The 21,606-nt window shown below is 45.8% G+C and overlaps 1 protein-coding gene across 12 annotated transcripts in view; it reads left to right on the top strand.

The window, feature by feature from the left end:
* LOC114012898 (uncharacterized) overlaps positions 1–21,606 on the top strand; it is a 204,032-nt gene that overhangs the window by 174,011 nt on the left and 8,415 nt on the right. For 10 of the 12 annotated variants that reach the window (XR_003555638.2, XR_003555639.2, XR_003555636.2 and 7 more), the window contains 5 exons: positions 9,845–9,976; positions 11,434–11,575; positions 16,340–16,522; positions 20,772–21,008; positions 21,263–21,425. Coding sequence is in view for 8 of the 12 variants with exons in the window: in XM_055804700.1 (XP_055660675.1) it covers positions 9,845–9,976; positions 11,434–11,575; positions 16,340–16,522; positions 20,772–21,008; positions 21,263–21,425 (857 nt within the window). In the remaining 4 variants the exon portion in view is untranslated. Of the gene's footprint in view, positions 1–9,844; positions 9,977–11,433; positions 11,576–14,909; positions 15,029–16,339; positions 16,523–17,419; positions 18,428–20,771; positions 21,009–21,262; positions 21,426–21,606 lie in introns of those variants that run through there. The other 2 variants (XM_027790631.2, XR_008747333.1) reach the window with 2 other exon arrangements.

Here is a 21,606-nt window from a genome sequence, read left to right on the forward strand (position 1 = left end):
GGGGCAACTCACTCTGTTTGTGCCGACTCTTTAAGACATATAAATTATATACGATGAGAGATACTAATGATACAAGGTCCTTGGTGTAGGCATGTGCATGGTGTTTGAGCACAGATAAAGGCTACTTTTGAGGTGCATTGCCAAGACAAGTGATGCCCTGCAACCTTGGATAGACTTGAAGAAAGTCTAAATTGCAAAGACAGGTCACCATAATTTTCCCAGTTGCAATGCAGGAAATTCCATTTAAATACAAGAAGAAATCCTTCCTCTCTGAGGGTGGCTGGACATCGGTGTAGGCTGTGCAGGGGGGCTGTGTGATCCCCTGCCCAGGTGATGAGGGTGCTGTGTCCTTGCCCGGGCTAGGATACAGCCTGACACCCGCCAAGACCGCTGCAACCTGCCTCCAAGAGATTCTAAATGTTTTTTAAACATACGCAGGTGATTGATGTTTATGTGTCTCCCCTGTAGCAAACGAAACCTTCTCTTCACAACTATTAACTGTTAGTCGTAAACTACCCTTAGCTGAGCTGTGCATTTCAGAGGTCTTACAGTAATGGGTGACATTCAGATGTATTTGGAAAAAAAGTAATAATCCTTGTTTCTAGGAAAGCTCTTAAATTTAGAGGTGTTTGTGATTGCTGGGAAGTAAAGTATAATTTTTTTGTGTATGTAGGTTATTGTATTTTAGGAATGGATGAGCAATATCAGGTCTCAAAGCTAATGGTATTTATTCTGGAGGGCGTTCGGGGATGTTTGCTGTGAACGGCTGGGGTCAGGACAGGGTTGGGGCTGGAGAAGAACTAAAATTAATTTATTCTGAAATTTCCCAGTGCGGCTCAGTCTGTGACTCTCCACTGCCGCCCTCTCCACAGCATCCCCCTTCTCCCTCTGGGCAGTCAGCCCTGAGGCACCACGACCTCGCTCCTCCCCGGAGACATTTCTCACCCCTCTATTTAGAAATGACTGTTCTGAATAATTTAGTACATTGGAAATCTTTGTTCTGTACCTCCAGGCTGATGTGGAAATTTGTCTCAAACTTGAAGGCTATCTGAAATCAATAATATCATCAACTTCACCTGCATTTACAAAGATAATATTTCCATAATATTGCCAGATTTCAAAGGGAAGAAGAAAGGCTGTGCAGTAGGAAAAAAAAATCATAAGTATTGCAGTGAAGCAGCATTAAATTTTAGAAAACTTTTCCAAGACCATTAATTGAACTTTCTTACAAGATTTAAATGAGATATTGAAAATCAAACACTGTGGCCTAGTTTTAATTGCCTGTTCTCCGATACAGCATAATCTTAGAGGTGTAGTTTCTATTTTGTATCTGTAAAGAAAGATTCAGCAACCCCCAGAGAACTGGTGTCATCTCTTTACTGCTTCAGAGATCGACATAGCATTTAAAATTATTTATCTTGCGTGTATGCCAGTTTCTCAGCTGAACTCCTGTGTGCCAGCACGCTTCGGAGAGCATTTGTTGTGGGTACTTAAATCCAGTTCCATGGTGCTGCTAAAAGCAAGTCTTAATGTAAATATTGTTAGGAGTGACTTAAAACTATTGCTTATCACTGCTCTGGTTCAGCACTGCCATGTCCCTCCCAGTAGCTTCCAGCCTCCCGTGTGGGGTTACCCCCCTGCCCATTACGGAGGGGCTGCTCAGGTCGCTGTGGGTCTCGGGAGCTGTACCTGCGCGAGGGGCAAGGCTGGGGTTCTGAAACTTCACTTTTTTGGGTATGTAAATGGAGTTTCACCTTTCAGCCTGGTCCCTTCCCAGGCTTCACTATTTCTCATTGTGAACTCAGTGCTTAATGTTATTGCCTTTTTAAAATTGTTTTTGCGGTATGTGAAAGGCAGATACCAACAGTACATGTACTCTAAACCCACATGTGTTTCTTGACGTTACTCCCATGTACTCTTGGACGAGGCAGCTGCCGGCTTGGCCCCCAGGGTGGGTTGCTGTGTGCTGTACAGCCCTGCATCCTGCCTGGACACTGACACCCAGGACCCTGGGCTGAGCCGGGGTACAGGGATGCCCAGGCAGAAAGCCAGGTTTTACCCTCTGCCTGCATGAGAATGAATTGTCTTTCAGAAAGGAGGTGTGTCATTTGCTATTATTCACTGTCTTTAAAGAAATCTTTAAGGCAGGAGGATAGGAATATTCCAAATGCTTGGGCTGAGCTGGCAGTAACTGGAGCTGCAGTGATTTGTTGGGTTCCCAGCCCAGTGAAGACCCTCGATTATGCAGACAGGGCTTGTCGAAGGTGGGCAGATGCTGGACCAAGTCAGCACAAAATTGCAATAGGGAAACATTTAACCTGGTAGGTTCTGCGTCTAAAAACTCTGCTGCTTGGCACCCTTGCCTTATATGCACACTCTACTGCATTTCCAGTGTCTGTTTATTCGGACAGTAACCTGTGAATACTTGATCATCAGAGTTGACTAAACTTGATATTTTGTTTTTTGGGGGGTATCACACATGCTAAAAAGGGAGACAAAATGTGCAATGAATGAAAAGCAGTTTTCCAGTTCATGCAGACCAAAGGGTGCTGCTCTAAACCCAGGTACCACATGTGTGCCCCTTGCCAAGAGCCCTTGGTGCTGCAGACTTGCAAACCATTTCTCTGGCTGTAGCTGATAAATACGGGCTCCTCGTGGCTGCCTGCTGTACCGACTGAGTTACACGTGAAGTCATTTAAAGATGGACGGAGCAGACCTGCGTGGAAAGGGTAGGAGGATTTATTTCAACCCCTCTGCACAGGTCTGCAACACATGGTTGCAGCAGTGTCCCCTGCACCCCCCGACGCTGATGCAGTGCAATTTGTTTGCTGAGTGGTGCTGAGCGAGCTGATGCAGCCAGCCTGCTGGCACGAGTCCCGGAGGCTGGGTGCTGTGTTTATTTGTAATGAGGAGAAAAATGCTGGAGAACACACGTGGCATGACTGTACATACTGAGCCCCCGATGTTCAGAGCACAGTGGGACATTCGTTATTCCATCCGCCAGAGTGCCTTGGTGAGTGGAGCATGACTGCCCGTCAGACACGGAGATAAGGATGCGTCCCCGGCAGCTTCAAGTGTCTGTCTGGTCCACCAGCAGATATAATGACACTGGGCATTAACACTAGGAATTTTTTCTTTGTTATTTTCATGTTTTAAACCGATAGCTTGTAGCAAGGAAAGAAAATATGAACTTTGTAATGTTTGTATTGGCGAAGTAAATAATGGTAGGAGCCACCCTGGCCCAAAGCACAGTTGGTGCTTTGCACTGCAGGCAGCGATCCCACCCCACGGGGCGCTTGGGAATGCAGTACAGTGGGAAGGGGGCAGACCCTTTTGCTAAGTTTGGTAGTTCTGTGCTGTACTGACATTTGTTCCCTGCCCTCACACAATTGTGGCCATGTAGACAGATATTTTGAGGCAAGGACAATTGAAGGGATAAAAATACACACTGTATTTTAAACTTTCACCGTTTCCACATGTATTCAGCAGTTGGTTTGTCAACTCACTAGCTGACACTGAAGAGCAATTCTGTGATATATGTTTGAAGTTGTTTCACCAAAGCAAAAATCGCCGCAATTTCCTGCCATGGCATCTGCTGGGAGGACGGCTGCTCCCCAGCAAGAGCCCGCGTCCTGCCCTTGGCCAGCGCGGAGCATGCTGCCGGGGGGGCGAGGGGGGCATGGGGGTGAGGGGGGGGGCGGGGGGAAGGCCGCCACACACCCACCTCAGACACCAGGGCTGGCAGCAGAGGGTGGAAGACGTTGGCGCCTGTTGCAGCCGTAAGCTGGCCGTGTGGGGCTGACCCTAACCTCTGCCTCGAGGGGAGGTGGGTTGGCTGGTGGGTCAGTGCAGCACGGGAATACCGTGTCCCCAGAACGTTGTAATGAGAAATGAACAGGGATAAGGATTTAATTATGCAGCTGGAGGATTTCTGAGGTAGCCTGCCCGAATGCTGTTCAGGCTGCTCTCATGGAGAGCAAAGCCTTGAATGTAGCAGAAAGCTGGCTGATGGTTCCATGGGCTTTGGATCAGGAGAGCCCAGAGCAAGGTACAAAACGTAAAGCTGAATCCCAGTTGCATGGGAATCTTACCTATCGCCAAGTTAAGAATAGCCAAGTTTTACTCTATTATAGACCTTAGAGCAGTAAAACAATCTTCTGCTTATGTTGTCTCCCACTGGTAACAGAAGATAGAGCTTTCTGGATATATTGTAGATAACATGTTTGAAGCAACTGAAACTGTACTTTTATGTTGTGAAATAGTAGCAGGAAAGTGGTAAACACAGCTTTAACTTCTTTCTTAGGAGACTTAGTGGCTAGTAAGAGGAGGGGGAAAGCCACTTCTGGTGTTCGTGTAAGCAGCCACGCAGTGTTCCCCTGGGCTGCGGCTCCTCCAGGCTGACCCACGGGAGCTGCCCGTCCCAGCAGCCCGGTACAGTCTGTGCATGGGTGCCATGCACAGCGCGGATTCAAGGCTTGCCTTTTCATACTGCACTTAGGAAAAGAGTTCCCTCGGTCATTTTGCCATTTGAAATTTTCATAAACTGCTGAATATTTGATGAAAACAACAGCAATCCTTACTGTGCTTCCTGTGTGTGTCAGTGGATGGCTTGCTCTGGGGTCTCGGGGTTTCCTTATAGGTCTGCAGTTGGTGTTTATTTGGGAGTAAACGCACCTGCAGGATGCAGTTAATGATATTCTTTTTGAAGTATCATAGAAGAAACTCCCAATATTGGAAACATGTGGTTCATGGTAGAGAAGGTTTAATGCAACTTGATAGCAGTGAATTTTTGATGCACCAGGGGTCCAATAATAGCCATAAAGTCTCTCTTAATGGGCAAATAAGCAACTCTGGAGAAATTAAAATAATTCACTGTATTAATACTACAGGTTGAGCAGTAAACAGGACATTGTTTATGGAAAAAGAGACCAATTTAAATCCAAAGGAATCCAAACTCTCTCCTTTCAAGAAAGTGTACAGCTATTTATCTTTTGCAGCTCCCAGCAGCTGTCCGGTGGAAGGGGTCCTCCATGCCGGTATGGCAGAGCAGGCGCAATTTCCATCTGCTTTCTGTTCCCAGCAGAAGCAGGAGCTGCTCATTCTTCTTCCCCATGCCAGTTACACGCCATGGCAGTATTCATTGCCTTCGTTGCGACTCAGTGTTAGCCATCACTGGAGAACAGGCTGATACGTATCCCAGTTACTACTGAGTAACTGAAACGCACCCTGGGGAGACTTAGCTCTCAATTTATGGGGCATATGCACTGGGTTTGGTATTGACTTTTCTAAATCTGTTATCTCTGCATGAATCACATCCATACAGAAGTGGGAACTTCTGACCCAAACTTAAACATGTACTTAAAAGCCTCAACCAGATGAGAACAATAAATTGGATAGCTAAGTGTTGTGTATGTTGGAAATGGCAGATGCACAGATGGCAGGAGAGGCAAAACGTGTATAAATCTGACAGTTTGGAGAACTATGATATTTACACCTGGTGAATGCTTAAAGAGAGTGGCTGTAATAATACATCTATGTTTCTAACTGCTGATCCCTTTTCTTCTTTTTCTTTTTTTTTCCTTGAGAAAGCATTTACAGAAAAATTACAAAGATAAACCCGTATTGCTTCCCATTCATACCAGAGAGTGGCAGCTTCATTTCCCAGGGTATTGGTTAGCCTGCCTCACTACTTTTTAATGCAATTCCCAGTAATTTGTAATTTCTGGCCATTTTTAATGGCGACATTTTAACCTACCAACAGTCATTAAATACTCCAGTTTCTTTCATCTCCTCCGTGATAGACTGGCCAATCTTTCCATGCAGCTCTGTTGATTGCGTGGTATTAGTTTTCCCCTTACTGAGCCAGCTGGGCTAATGCTGGTGACCAGCAGCGAGTATGGGCAGGGGGCAGAGCCGCAGGAGGAGGGGGAGGAGGGCTGGCCATCCTGGGGGGCTGGAGGAGAGCAGTCCTCACTGCGGTGGGCCAGGTCCCTGTCCCGCTGGCTGCTCCCGTGGGCTCCTGCAGGGCCCTTAGTAATGCTTTCAAGGAGATGCTGGCCATGTCCTAGTGCTTTCTTTTTCTGTTTAAAAAGTGTGTCAAAGCTTTTAAATTCAAAATAATGCCAGTTTCGAGCGAAGCTGGAGGACCGAGGAGGCAGCAGCGTGTGGCAGGCGGTGCAAGAGGGCAGTCGCCCCGCTGCCGGCGAGTATCACCAGTGTGAAGCGGCGCTTCTTGAAAACTGAAGAACTGAACTCATAGCGTTAGTGCCCGTTGTGTTAACATCTGTTATTATAAAAGGCACAAGGAAGTCTCAGGTACGTTCTGCCAGAGGTAAAAGCGTTGTCTAGGGTTCATTGTTACTAGCGTCACGTTTTGATGGAAAGCGCATGCCTGAAGCAGATGACATTTTACCAAATGCATCACTAGTAGTACTATTACGCCAAGTAGAACTGGGAGTCACGTGGGCGACAAGGACGGTGAGTACCACATGGGAACCCGGGTGAAGGTGTGCATGTGCCTGGCCTGTGAACAGTCTGTTGATCGTGTGTTTTCACCTTAATTCTGACACGGCTGAGCACAAGTGCGCGGTGTGCTGGCGCTGAGCGTGCTGAGGAGCACGTGGCCAGCTGCGGGGGCGTTGTGCTGGCAGGGCGAGAGGCACTGGAGGTGCTACCATTGGCAGCCTCTGGAGAGAGGGTGTCTGGAAAACGCACTGATAATTGAGTCAAGCCTGTGTAAACCTTTGGCTATTCATGTGTGAGAGGTGGGGACAATCCTGGGTTTGTTTATAAATTACAACTGTCTTCATACATTGTATGAGACTTTTTGATGAAGTGTCTATAGGTGTGCTTACCCTCACATCTCAGGCCTTGCATGCAAACCAGCTCTGATGAGGTCGAGGGCAGTTTTGTCACCGGCTGTAAAGAAAACAGAATTGCACCAGCATGCTTCTATTTCCGTAGGGCAGCACAGACGACAGCAAAGAAATCTCGGTCCCAGGTCCATTCTGTGTGCTTTCCCGGGCAGATTTCCCAAAGCAAATCAGACACTGTCCTTTCAGTGACCGGTGCTGTGTTTCGGAGGTCGGAAGGCAAGGGGGTGAGGAGGCACCGCATGCTGCCCGATGCAGCCCCCTGCCTGCTTGCCCGCGGGCGCAGCAGCCAGCCCTTTGGGGGGTGAACGTGTGGTGCGGGGGCGCAGCAGCAGGTAACTGCAGCCTCAGCATCACCAGGAATATAATTTTTTGTTGGGGATGTTTTGGCATGCAGAATTTTGTTTTGATTGGCATCGCTGTGAGGTCACACTATATTTATATCTGGTTCCTGCAGGTCTGAGGTGGTTAATGCTGCCGGGATCAGGGTGCTGGGGGAGGGCCAGTTTCTTCTGCCAGGGAGAGGGCTTTGGCAGGTGCTGTTGGAGCACCAGGGTGCTGCCCAGCTCTGCGAGGTGGCTGCACAGGGGTGCTGGGTGTGCTGTGGAACAGCAGCAACAGAGTTCCTTCCCAACTCATGTTCTCTGCCTCCAGGTCGTCGTTCTTGTTCAACAAAGAGGGAGCGTGTGAGCAGCGTACTCAAAGTTTCGAAATTATAAAATGATGATGAGGTTTTTAATGGTATACAGGTGTGAGCAGGGTAGGGCTGATGTGGCAGAGGCTGGGAATGTCGCTGGAAAGGCAAAGTCCCAGCATGGCCAGCTGGAATGCAGAGACAGGCGGGCAGTGGCTCACCAGGTGGCACGAGGTGGCCTTCACGAACCGCAGTGGTGGGGGTTTTCGTGACTGGTGTCACTGGCAGCAGGGATGGATATGGGAAAAGTTTCAGAGGTTGCATTGCCTGCAATAAAATACTGGTTTACATTATGCAGGCGAGAGTTGTGACTCCATAGTTAAAACTGAGTTGAATGTCACTTTTTAACATGTTTTTCTTCTGAGTTTTACCTTGATGCAATTTATTACGTTTGGTCTGAGGATGGATGAGTATGACATGTCTCTGCATAGTGTTTCACACCAGACAGTGTTTTCTCTGTGTCGTAACTTCATCATATTGTATTTTTTGTCTCCTTATGTGGACATATTTATTGATATACTGGAACGTACAGCATTGATTGATGTACATGTATTGATGTGCCTATGTTTGAAATGTCCTCACTTCTTAGAGAGTGGAAAATAGACTGCATAGTCATAAAAGCTGGTGAAAATTCAAAACACGATGGTAACTTGTGCCTGAAAGTACGAGCAGGGAAGGGTTTTCTATGCAGAAGTGCCCAGGCCTGTGCCCGCGCCCGTCAGGTGGTGTGCTTGCGGGTGCTCCATGTGGGAGTGGGAGCCCTCGCCCCCGTGCCAGCCCTGCTGTCACCAGGAGCACCAGCATCTCACGCTGGGCTGCTCACAGGGCAGGTACTGAATCACCGTTGCTGCATCCTGCAGGCTGCAGTTCGGGGAATTATATGAAGTTACAGGCAAATAATTATATTGCTATCATACACTGCAGGTAACTCTATGAATAATTACAGTTCTCCTGCCCATTGCTGTACATCAAAGGCTGTCAGATAAGGGTCCATTTCCAGTGTCTGTTCTTTTAAAAGCTGTATGTGATGTATCTGTCCCTATGCTGAAAGCTGTAGCTCATGCTCAGGATAACTACTTTAGCATAGCCACAAGCTCCTCATTTGATCCGTGTCCAGTGAAATTACTGCTTAATGTGAATCAGCCTAAAACTTAGCTCCTCAGTAGAAATCTTGTGGTACTCTGGTCTTGGAGAATGATTTCACCAATGGCAAAATGTTTTACTGTGAAATTGCATTAGCTGCATGCAGGATCAGGGTCTTTATCAGTGGATGTATGTTATCTCTTCCACTGTACACCAAAACCTGAGAAGCCACAAACAGTTCTTTTATGGACTTATAACCACCTCTACAGGTTTTTTACTATATTGAAAACATTGGGAAAAAAAACAAAGGGAGTTTTGATGTCTGCTTTCTGACCGGCAGCCCTGTATTCGTAGTCCAGCAGCTATAGTCACAAACAGGAGGCCAGCGCTGCTCACAGAGCGGGAGCACCCTGAACAGTGTTAATGTTTAGTTAACCTTTTCTTCTGATTAATTAAGTGGCTGGTTGAATACTAATCCCTATCCATTACTTACCAATATTGCCATAATTTTGTCTCCCAGGTATAGTAGATTGAAATGCCTGGGAAGCAGCCTGAACCACTGAAGGTACTAGTGGGAACTGCCTTACTTTGTAGGCATAACATGACTGAAAGCGTTTTTCTTCCCCCATGATTAATAAAAAATCAGGCCTCTTATTCCTACCTTAGGTTTTAGTTTTAAACAAGCTGTTGAAATACAGACTGTATGCACACACACACACACACACACACAAAAAAAAAAAGGTTCGTAACAGGCTTTGTTTGGATTGAAAACAGAATATTTTTACTGTCTTGGAAATAAAGAAAAATACAGCTATATAAAAGTCTAGCCTCATGTAATAACATAAGCTTGCTTTCTGATTTGTTGGACAAGGAAAATTTATGTCTGCAATCACACTATAAATCTTGACAATTGCACAGAGATTAAAAACATACTGTATGTATATGAGAAGTGCCCCAGTCAACAATGCCTGCTAGAGCCAGCGCTGGGTCCTCTTCTGGGACAGTCTGGTGCCATCAGACGCGGGTAGGAAGGGTCTGGCCAAGCATCTGCTGAGATGAAGGATGCAAAGACCTAGTCAGCATGTGTCTGCAATGGAATGTTACTGCTGCAAACCGAGGAACCGTGCGACGGTCTGCTTTAAAGAGGTGAAGGAGGTATCTCGGTACAGCTGTTCAACTTTCTGCAAAAATCCAGGTTCTGCTCTTCCCTCCTGCGGAGGTGGTGGTGCTGCAGAGACCCCTTGGAAGGACGTGGGGCTCGGCCGCCCTGTCCCTTGGAGCCCGCAGCATTTCATCCTGTGGGCTTCTTCGCAGACTGCAGCTGAGAGTAAGTATTTCACTTCTACTGCCAGAGTTAGTTCTGCTGCTTTATATGATTTCTTCAGTATAAAATGTGAGTAGGTTGCCAATATTAAATCATTTCTGTATAAAAATGGAGAGCCCTACACAGATGTATAGTGCGTGGTTTCAACCAAGGGGCATTCATTGCCTTTTCTCTCTGTACAACTCGGAGTTACTCAGCAGTTTATGCATGAGGGGGGAAAAAAAGTGCAATAGGAGACATAACCAGTACTAACAGTGCACTAAATTGAAAATAAAAAATTTTGCCTTTTGCCAGGTGAATGAGTGAGCAGAACATCAACTTATCGAAAACCAGCACCGATGGAAGTGCAGATTTTTGCTTGAATGAAACAATATTTCACTTTCTATTAAAAAAAAATAATGCTCAGGCTATTGGTCAGGATGTTTCTATGGTAACCAATATAATTTCATTTTAGTGATAGATTACAGAGGAAGACTCCAGGGAGGTTTGAGATGATGGAGTTTCGTCTGACAGAGACAGCCTGCCAGGCTGTGTCTCTGGAGTTATTAGGTGGTTCTGGTTCTGGTTTATATTTACTGAACACAGCTTGGGATGGCTGTGCGCTACAGCGTCTTGGAAAAAATACTAGTTGGGCTATTCAGCTCCGACAAGGAGTAGCACTGAAGTTTGCTCACTACCAGGGTGTTGGTGTAGTGGTAGTCAGCAACCGAATCCAGTCGATCTGACCCAGATGCCCTCATACCTTTTTGTTCCTCAAAGCCCCCGGGGTGTGTGTTGCAGCTCCGTTATTCACATTCCTGTCTTAAACCAGCCGGGGGAGCCTTGTGAAAACATGTTCATGCACGTGTTTTGCAGCAGTGAGGGAAGGGCAGAGCAAACCCACCGTGGCCCCGGGGATGCTCGGGGATGTCTGTTGCCACCCTGGCACCAGTCTGCGCCGGGGGAGTTAGACCTGCGGTACCCCTGCTCTGGCGACTGGGAGAAGCACCACTTGCTCGGCTCCAAGCTGGCGTTGCTAAACACCTAATGAAAGATCATAAATTGAAAAATGTCTTATCCATAGGTGTTGCATCAGTCCCAACAAGCCTGAGTAACGGAGCGGAGGAGTGGGGCTGGCCAGTGAGTGCACAGCCGAGGCTGCAGTGCGCTGCAGCCATGGGGCAGATGATGTCCCGAGCATCCCTGAAGGCCTGCGCTGATGGACCCGGTGCTGCGGGCCCTCCCTCGGGTGGCAGCATCTTCGCTTTCTAACGGGTTTGTGGCCCAGACATCATGGAATTTATATTAATTTAAATATAATTTTTATACATTATATATTAATTTAGAGGGAGAGAGAGAGAGAAAGACCAAGGGAGAGTTAAAGGTGTTCAAGTAGGGGAAATATTCTCATCTCATGGAGAGTTAAAGGTGTTCAAGTAGGGGAAATATTCTCATCTCATATCTTTTTCCTTTCCTTCTAGTTTTCAACGAGGGAGATAAGAACCCTGATGTGCTCTTTTCTTCTGATCTGTCAGACCTTGTTTTTACTTGGTGCCAGGGTCCATGGAGTTACTCCAGGCTAGTGTACTTGGGAGCAGAATTTCCCTATAAAATGTGTATCAGGTAATTTTTGGATTTTGAGCCCTTTTACCACAGCCGTGCAGTGCAGGATTGATTGCAGTGGTTTGGTAAAGAATCAGCAAGCAACACAATTTGAGATCTTTGCTTTTAAAAGTTAGCTGCTTATACTGCAGGTATAGAATAGAGGTAAAGATACAGCATGTGGAAGAAAGCTAATTTTCTATTTTTTGGGGGGGATCAATATTCCATGGAAGGGAAAGAGATCTATTCCCAGCTATAGTTTTATAAACAACTTCATTATGCCTATTGTCATAACAGCCCTTTTTATCTCCTCTGTCAATATTTGTCTCTATCAGGCCATGTCTTATCTTTAAAGTGAAAAAATCCATCATTGTGGCAAAAGGGAAAAAATATATATTAACAGCCCTGCTGCTAATTTATATTTGAGGCTCGAGGCCCAGAAGTTTCAAAGAACTCCTGTCTAAAACTAGCACGTTCTGTATTAATTGCATATTAGAGCTGCTGCGGTGAGTTCCCACACCTTTTCAGCCCAAGGTTTAGCAGGAGGTGCACAGGGGAGTGCAGCGGTGCTTGCCACGTGTCTTTGCAGGCAACAAAATGTTGTGAGAGATTGCAGCTGCCCATGGCTGACACCAGTTCCTGGGACCCTCTCTTAGGAAAGTGGGAAAGCGGCGAGCCAGCAGGAGTTAGAGACGGCGGTGGGGAGAGGCAACCTGCAGCGCTCCAGCTGAGCTGGCAGTTCATCCAAATCCCTCTGTAATCTCACCTCGCGTGAAGACTGCGGGTGACCTTGCCTTCGGTGGGGTTTGAAATCCCGTTTGTTACTTTCGAGGCTAATTCTGGTGTAGACTGCCCTTGCCTTGCCTCCAGAGGTGATGTGCTGCCCGTGGCTGGGTGTCCTGGCCGTGCCCTTGGGGGTCCCATGGGCTTGGGCAGCCCCACTGAAGTGAAAAAACCAAAGTGTACACTTGAGAGTCTCCTAACAATTGAACCAGCAATGAAATTGCACAAAATTTCTGGCTGGAAAGCTGCTCCTGAAGCCACACTGGTGCCAGACTGAACAAGAGTAGGCTTCACGTGGGGCTGGTGTCCCACTTTTTAATTCCCAGAGGTTTTGCTGCAGCAGGTGATGTAGGGGATGTATATGCATTACTAAACCCCTCATTCTTATGTTTCCTTAGCACTGTTGAGACTAATCCGTACTTCATCCTGACATTTCACTGGTTTTAGTTTTGTGAAATCAGTATCCTTATAAAAATATCGTGTATCTACTTAGAGGGGAGAAAGATTTATTGTTCATTGTAACCATTGCTGTTGAGAAAAACACATGAGGTATTTCAGATACATACCATTTCCATGCTCATTCATCTTGAGCGCTATGGAAGAAATTTGTGATATATTTTTATTCCATTTTGACGTTGTGCACAGACATATACAGAAGACTGCAGTGGTAACTGAGTCTCCAATATTGCATTTAATGTGTGTAACACCTGGTGTTAGTAGAGAAATAATTATAGTGCTTAAACTCTATGGCAGGTGTCAGGAATAAAAATGTTCCTTCTTCCTCATTTAAATATACAGGGGATACTCTGCACAGAACAGAGTGAGTTCCAGCCTGTCTGCCGGAACTCTCTGCCGCCTTTATTTGAGACAAAATAAGTCTTAAGTCTCGGAACCAGATTTCTGACTTTACGCTGCTGGGGTGTGCACCAATAAGCATTTCATCATTTAATAGAATTATAAAGAAAAGGCAGAATAAGTTATGTGTATGTGATTTTTATTTGCTTGAGGGCAAGGAAGGTGCCTTTGCAGACTTAAGATGATAAACGTACATCCCTGTGGGGCCTCTTTCCTTGGGCTGGTGGGATTTCCCAGGCAGGAATGTTGGTACGCCCTTCCCTGTAGGCAGCGGGGACCTGCCGGTGCCCCATGCTCCTCTCCCTCATCCTCTGCGGAACAGCACCTGCTTTGAACCATGGGGGTTGGGGAAGGCGTTCCATAGCTTCGCGGGCAGAGCCGGCTAAACAGTGCATGGCGTGCCAGGTGGCAGTGGCCACGCTCTGTGGCTGCTGGCCGGGGATCTGGCTGGGCGCTGGTGCAGCAGGGCTCGGCAGGACAGGGCTGTAAGCACGAGGCACCGGCAGGGGTTGCTCCTTGGGCTTGCAGGGAAGCTGCTAATCTTGTTTTTCATTTTGTCCGGCAGCTCTTCGTGTGCTTGCTCTCTCAGCCTGCGGTAGCTTCTTCGTGGTGTAGCGGGGTGGTGGAAATGCCTGTCCTCATCACAGCAGTGAGGAGTGGAAAGGCTTAATGTGGAATCTGAAGCAGAATGAGGAAAGGGATGGGAAAAAGATGAAATTGAGAAAATCTCTTTAGAACAATTAGTACGTGTCAGTACATAGCTCATCAAATGCAGTGCATAGGCAAATAGCATCATTTTAAAAAGGTTAACGCCTTGGCAGAGTTAATTGCTGTTCTTCCTCTAAAATTCCAGTGTAATTTCTGATTTCTTACTCTGTTGTTTATCTTTCAGCTAAGTAGATTTTAAAGAAAAAAAATATTTATGCCAGTTAAGCATTATGGCTTAAATATTTAAGTAAAGCTAAGCAAATGAAACGTAATAGCATAAATATTTAAGGAAAGCAAAGCAAACAAAACCAGAAACTTACACAGTTGAAGGAAACTGCCTCAAATCTGAGGAAGAAAACATTATAGCCAAAAATTTGTACATTAATCATTTAATCACTGAGTTGAGTCATTTTGTGCATTAAACTTTTTTCCTTCAGATGTTGGGGTTCTTTTTCCTCGTTCTCTGCAGTGCCCTCAGCCTTTATTTTGCTTCTTTGCATGCAGAGTGGATTCTGAAACTTGTGCTTTTCCTTAGGGAGTGTACATCTTTGCCAAGTATTATGCACCACAAATATTTGTGATACAAGATCCGTTCAATAGATGGCCCATAACCAAGTATGTGGTATTTATTACAGCAGTAGTTACGTTGTCCTCCTCTGTCCAGTGCAAAAACATGTATCTGTGACAAGACTGTGCGGGTCAGCAAAGCCGGTTTATATACCCAGCACAGCAACGCTGTAGTCTAAACAGGCTGAAGCAGCCTGGGTGCTATGGATTTAGCAGTTAACGTACAAAAGTGCAAAACAGTTTTAATGTCATCGGTGCTCCTGTGGGACAGTACCTAATTCAAAGAGACATACAGTGATTTATGGATTTCAGTGCTTTTTCCTCCTGGTTGTGCAGAGGAGGCTGGAAATGTGAAGGGCTCTGGTTCTTGGCCATGAATACATGCATCTTCCCATAGCAATTCTTTATTTTTATTCCATTTACATTTTCTTTTGCTGAACAGACTCATGAAGGCAAGCTCAAACACTTTAAAGGGAGCATACTTGGGGAAAAATGATTTGCCCCCTCATCTTGCCTCATTTCTCCATGAGCCTTGACATGCTCAAAAGCCCTGGACTTCAGGTGATTTCCTTGTGGACATCTTCCTCCCGGCACATGTTTGCTGTGTGAACGAAACCTGAGGTTTTTCCTTGTAAATAAAAACAACCTCTGTAGAACTCGAAGTGCACTGGCTTTGAAGTTATGATTGTGTTAAGCAGGGTAGTGTGGTGGAAACACTCCATCAGATTACCTTCGTGGTGCTGAGAACAAATGCCTGATTAGCTGTTCCTGTGGCTGGAGTGATTCCGACAGAAACGTGGCAATAATCAGCTTGGGAAGCAGGACGCAGTGTTAGAGATGCCACCCTGCCTGAGCTGCTGGTGAGGGGTGGTGCCCCCCGCATCCCTCATCCCCACAGCCTTGCCTTCCCAGCAGCAGGATGCGCCGCTGCCACCGCATCCCGCTGGTTCCCCCATCGTTCCTGCTCGCCTGGGAGAACTGGGGTCTGCGGGCTGCCCCGGGAGCTCCAGGTGGCCACCTGCACCCCCACGGCAGGTCTGGGCTAGATACAGAGCTGCAGCTCACCCCTGCGCTGTGCAGCTCCTGGGCTGGGGGCTTCCCACAGCCCCCATCCCATCCGATCCCACCCCATCCCATCCCACCCCACCCCCCTGGTCAGGTTGGTGCGGCCGGGACAGGCGGTCACCCCCGGCAGAGGGAACGCTCCAAGCCCAGCTAGGAGCTGCTTTCCGTATTGGCTGTAGATGTATGTTACAGCCTGATGCACTTAATACTTAGCTCTTTTCTTAACAAAGCAAATCCTTGTTTTCTCAGAGTTGTTGGGTTTAGTATTTATAATGTTTATTTATAATGCTTGTAAGTGATAACAATAATTGGTCCTTTTCCACACTGGAAGTCTCTTAATTTATTAAACGAAGGTGATATTTCCTTGCTTGAAGACTGATGCTGATTTCTGCTGTTCAGATAAGTACACTGTACCCTCGGTTATGATTTTAGATAGCAAACAGAGCAGCATTCACATTCATATTATTCACTTCTTATTGCACTAGAAAATGAAGAGGGAGATTTCTTATTTATTGGCTTAATTAACTTTTTTACTTGTGATATCTGTCAGCTTTTGGATGGGAAGGAAAATTCGTTTAAAAAAGATCAGCAGCATCTTAAAACCCCTTTGCTACTTAAGTAAAACTACTTCAAATATGTTGAATGCATTCAGAAAAGTTCATGACAAAATATGTTTTTAATTTTAAAATTTTCTCTGTACTGAATAATAGAAATGAACGCTAAAGTTCATGAATAGAATTTCTGGTTATTGACTCATTTTAATACTTTACAGCTAATTGCTCTGATTATAATGTCTGTTTTGAATAGTTTTATTCTGTCTGGAACTGGGAAACAAGTTTTCCTGTTATTTCAACTCCCGTTTGGTTTCTGCGCTTTGAATGAGGCGGCCGTGGAGGAGAAGCCGACTGAACAAATGGAAATTAATAAAATATTCTCCCTGCACCTGCGGAAGAAACTACAGCTGATTCATAGTTTCAGCACTGCTTGTAGGTATGTAATTGGGAATTTCTCCCAGTTCTGCAGTCTGACTACCCCTGAAACTCCTGGTACAGTTACTGCGTGGTTATGTAGTGGTTTGGTTGAAGTAACGAGGAATCTCTGTAAAGTTGGACCTGATGTGCCCTGTCACATTGAAGTTTAGTTTTTAGAAAGAAGATGTGGTTCTAGCTAAGTACAAGGTGTTTTATGGTTTTGCTTTCTTAAGTTACCTGTTGGGGAGACCTGAATATAGGTGTGCGTGTACTCGTATAGCTGTGAACCGCAACATAACCCCCCCGTTCAAGGGGGTAGCCTTCTTAGCATCCCGAATGCATCATGAAATATGATACAAAATAAGCATTATGTGGCTGCTGTGCTGAATCTTATTTAGGCAAATAGGAATTTAGCTGTTTTCCTCCTACCTTCCTTTCCACCTAGAAAAACAGAATACAGTTATACAGTGTCAGCAGTTTCTCCTGCCGTGGTGGAGCAAACTGTGGGATTTCTGACCTTAGATTCTGTGTTTCAGTTCCAAGATTACTTCTTTTAGAAATTCTCCTTAGTTGCTTTTTTTCCTCCTTATGTATGTAGTATTTGTCTTTTGTTTGTTTGTTTGGTTTTGTTTGGTTTTTTGGGTTTTTTTGGTCAGATAGAAGCAATTCATCAGCTTCAGTTACGTTATCTTTGTGAGAGGAAGTTTGAGGGTTTTTTATTTATTTTTTTTTTATTTAAGTGGATTTGCTTTACAGTTCTCATCTGGTCACCTTTTGAGCACCATGGCATCTTTGGTCTCTCCCGATTTCTTCTCTTGGGCAGATTTGAAAAGTACCAGCTGTGAAAATAGTTACCTTCAAATTTGCAGACAACAGATCTCTGCATGCTGTTCCTGTGTGTCTGCCTTTCTCACAGGGATTTTCGTGGGGGCAGCAAGGAAGAGGAGGACTCCCCAGCAGCCAGCCCTCACCCATGCCAGCTGCTCAGCTCACATCCTTGAAATTCTTGTCAATCCAACTCAGGCTTCCCAGGAGGTGGTAGGAAAAAGACAGGCATTGGGATGCTGTGATACTGAGAGTGTATCAGAAGAGGCTTTATGTTCTGAAGATAAAGCTGTTGCAGGATGAAGGACCCAGGGCTCAGCACAGCCCCCCATCGTGGCTGCACGGGCTCACTGGGAAGGAGCGACCTTGCAACTAGAGAAATGTCTCAGTCATAGAATCACAGAATGGTTTGGGTTGGAAGGGACCTTAAAGACCATCTAGTGCCACCCCCCTGCCGTGGGCAGGGACACGTTCACTAGAGCATTGCTCAGGGAGCAGTGTGGAGCGCAGTTCTGCTGTCTTCTCCTCCACCAGCTCTCACAGCAGTGCACATGGGAAAAAGGAGCCTAAACTGTCTGCTCCGGTATTACAACAGGCTTAGTTGTCCTGTCGGGGCAATGGATAGCTATTGCAAGGCAAACAAGTCTTCCAGTTGCCCCCTGTGGCAACCAGGACCCAGCACTTGAAGAAAGCCACAGGACAGAAGTGTTCACATGGGTATGGAGCTCTCTCCTTCCCTCCTAACCCTCATTTGCAGCTTTGGCTAGCTTCCAGGCATCGATCCCTGGGCTTTTAGCTACGCATCGGCTTTCAGAAATATGAACTCTTTATTCTTCCTCCTGTGTTCACAGTAACGTGGGTGGAAAGCTGTCCCTCCTCTGGGTGTAGTTGCTGGTATCCCCAGGGACAGTGGAAGCCCCTCCATGTGTCACAGGGCACCGCACTGGGCTGAGCTTTAGGTGGGCTTCCGTCAAGTACTCCTGAAACTCCTAAAATAAACCACGCTTGGTTATCTGCTCATTGATGGGTGAGCTCTAATGAAACAACAGAGCGCTATCATGCAGATATGTTTGCTTTGGTCTGCTTTTCCCAAGTTCCATGGAACACCTTCCTTCCATCTGAGGAAACCTCTGGAAAAAGCCTACTGATGTGTGTAAAACACTCAAAGTAGAGCAAAGAACATGGAAACACTTGAAAAGGAAGTTGTTAGCTTTCTATAAGTGAGTTAGTAGTATTAGGTAGTATATTATATGAATGGTTCTATTCAGAGAAGGTTTTGTGTAGGTCACAGCAAATAAGGCCTGGGGCTCATGTTGAATGATGTGACTAAAATGTGGGAAGGTTGCTAATTAAGTTATACTGCCCTGCTAGAGCCTTTTGGGGAAAACAAAATAGTTTATGCTAACACCTAATTGAAATTAAAGGACGTCTAATACTGTATTAAGGGGACCAGCTAAGGTTGTACAACCAACCTTTGGTTACTTCCAAAGCTCAGTGATTTCTCCACTATGTCAGCTTCCTTCAGGGCAGCTTTCTCTGTGACACGTAATGTTTAGTGTGTTTGTAAATATACAGCATTCTGTGGGCCAGCGGTTGCACACACTCACAGCCACAGAGCTGTGTGTAGGTACAGATCAAAGTTGAGGAAACTTACCAAGAGAGCGAATTATCAAAGCAGCGGTGAAGTGGGACTTCAGCAAATGATGGGTGTTGTTGAGTGAGTGTGTTTGTGTCACTCACGGGGGCAAGGACTGATGGATCAGCGTGTAAGGCTGGTGTTTCGCTTTATCCAGGTGCTGTGCCCAATATCTTGTGCCCTCCTCAATAAATTTGTATACATCCTTGCCCTCTAGTGTCTGCATTTTGTACGTCACCCTCGCTTAGTCTGAGTAAACATGCCGGTCTATGTATGCCTGTGTGTGTAAGGACACACGAGGTCTGGTTTACTTCATTGCTCGGTGTGCTGCTTATTTCCAGATACGAAGGTAAGGACCAGACAATGGTACCGTGATCAAAAATGATTGAGAAATTTCTGGAAAATTCTCCTTTCTAAATGTATTCCTAAATTGCACTTTCTTTTTCTTTCTCATAGTCTACCTTTTGGTTTCTATGTGTCTACAGGTAGATATTATTGGATAGGTGTCTCCATGCACAGCTTTGCCAAGAAAGTGTGCTTGGTGGGGTCCTCTTTAGAGGCAGACAGCTCTGTTGATGAGCTGTGAACCCTGAAAAATGTCATGACTTAAAGCTTGAAGGCTGCAGTCTTTTCCTTACCAGGTGTGCTTTAGTCATTGGTCATCACGTATGTGGAAAACCTTGCCCTTTGAGAGTTGCCTGTAAGTGTGACCCGCTGTGTGGTATGGATCCCTGCCCGGGGGACAGCTGACTGCTCAGTGCTGTCCGGTTGGCACTGGCGACTATTTGAGAAGCAAAAAGTTACCTTTCAGGTTGTTATTAACCCCTTGAAAAGGCTGCAGAATACTTCCAACGCCAGAATGTGCTGCAGAGAAGAAAAGCAGGTCTCCCTGAAAGCAGCCCCCTGTAAGAAGGAGCCGCACTGCTATCCACGTTAGGCTGAGTGCAGGGGTGGGCTGCGGTGTATCGCTGTACTCCAGGTTTGTTAAAAAACGATGCATCTGAAGTTTTCATTACAAAAGTACTCTTGATTTTCATGTTTTCCTCCCCTTTCCTACAGATTGCTAGGTTTTCCTGGAGTTCATTTGCTCCAGTTTCCTACCAGAATGGCACAAAGCGTGAAGCTGAAGGCTCTGTAAATCCCCCAGTTGTTACGGTACCTGTTGAGGATGATCGCAGCCTTGAAAGCTGGGGCTGAACAGCATGTGGCAGCCAGGGAGCTGTAATATTTCTGTGATTTACTGCGTTGTTTCCGAATAAACTACAGCTATATACAGATGCAGATAATACATGCACACATAAAGTCATCATACACCTACGGCTACTATATATATAAAAGACAGAACAGTGTGCCTTATAAAATACAGTGTCTTGCTGAAAAGGGAAAGGGAAAGGGAAACTCAAGTGAAGGAAAACAAAATAAAAATAAGTCTTGGAGAGTTGTAATATCACCTTTGGAAGAGTCAATATTTCTCTCCCAGTTGGCTTGTCAGCTGTATCTACTTAATTTCATCTTCTGATCTAAAAAGGTAGATATGTTTGTGGGAGAGAAGGGTGTGAAAATGACAAGAGAGGGATGAATCAGTCTAGGTGGAGAAACTGAAAAGCTGTGTGTGTAGAAAGTGGGTTTTGTTCCAACTTAGATCTGTCTTTCCCTAAGCTAGTGCTTTCATTGTTAAGAAATCTGGAGTGTTCATGAATAATAAGAAGAACAAGGTACAAAAGGTAAAAAGTCCCTTGCAGCTGCCTAGTGTGATTTATTCTGTAAACAGATGACATAAACCACATATATTTGTTTATCATTACAGGGCTTCCCGTTGGTTTTGGTTCTTTATCTATGAAAGATCCCAAGACAAGTGGAAGCATTTTCCAGAGACTTCTAGCATGAGAGGGTACCAGCCCAAGCAAGCCCCTCCTTGGACATCTCGTCGGCACTGGGCTGGCTGCGCTGTACTCCATGGCAGCGTGCCAGCCCGCGCTCAGCGAGGGGTGAAGGCAGGCATTGGCTGCAAGGTCTGTGTGGCTTCTCAGCATCTGCATCCTCTGTGAGTGTAACAGCCTGCAGGCACTGACTGGTGCACATCATACTTCTTTTGGTTTTCCTCTGTAAAACCCTGCGGGCTTTGAAAATGTAGTGCATGTCATTCATCCTCTGACATTTGGTACATTTGGTATATGAATTTAGCGAGCATGGCTCTCTATGAGCCATATACCCCATACACATACGCTTCCCTGTCATTCAGTTTTTCCTCCTTTACCATGTGAATATTGTAGATCTTAATTTTTTTTTTTGCTGCAGTTTCAAATCGTATTTACTTGACAGCACATCATTTGCTTACTTAATCAGCAGACACCATCTTCCAGCCTTCACACAAGAGATGAAACTAAGAAGTATTTTTAGGACAAGGAATGCTTCTGAAGTAGCAATTAGAGTGTTGGGATCAACTTCACAAAATAAACGGGTAAGCAGATGTACACGGAGGCAAATATGCTTGTGAGGAAATGTATTTTGTGCTTTGCATGCTTCTGTATCTCACAATCATTCATCCTCTACAACAAGACTGAACACTCGAGACAAATCTCCATCATAAAAAGTGATACGTGAAAAGGCTGTATCAGGGGTGCCGATGGCCCAGGTAGTCC

The sequence above is a fragment of the Falco peregrinus genome, chromosome 5 (genome assembly GCF_023634155.1).
Source record: "Falco peregrinus isolate bFalPer1 chromosome 5, bFalPer1.pri, whole genome shotgun sequence".
Taxonomy (NCBI): domain Eukaryota; kingdom Metazoa; phylum Chordata; class Aves; order Falconiformes; family Falconidae; genus Falco; species Falco peregrinus.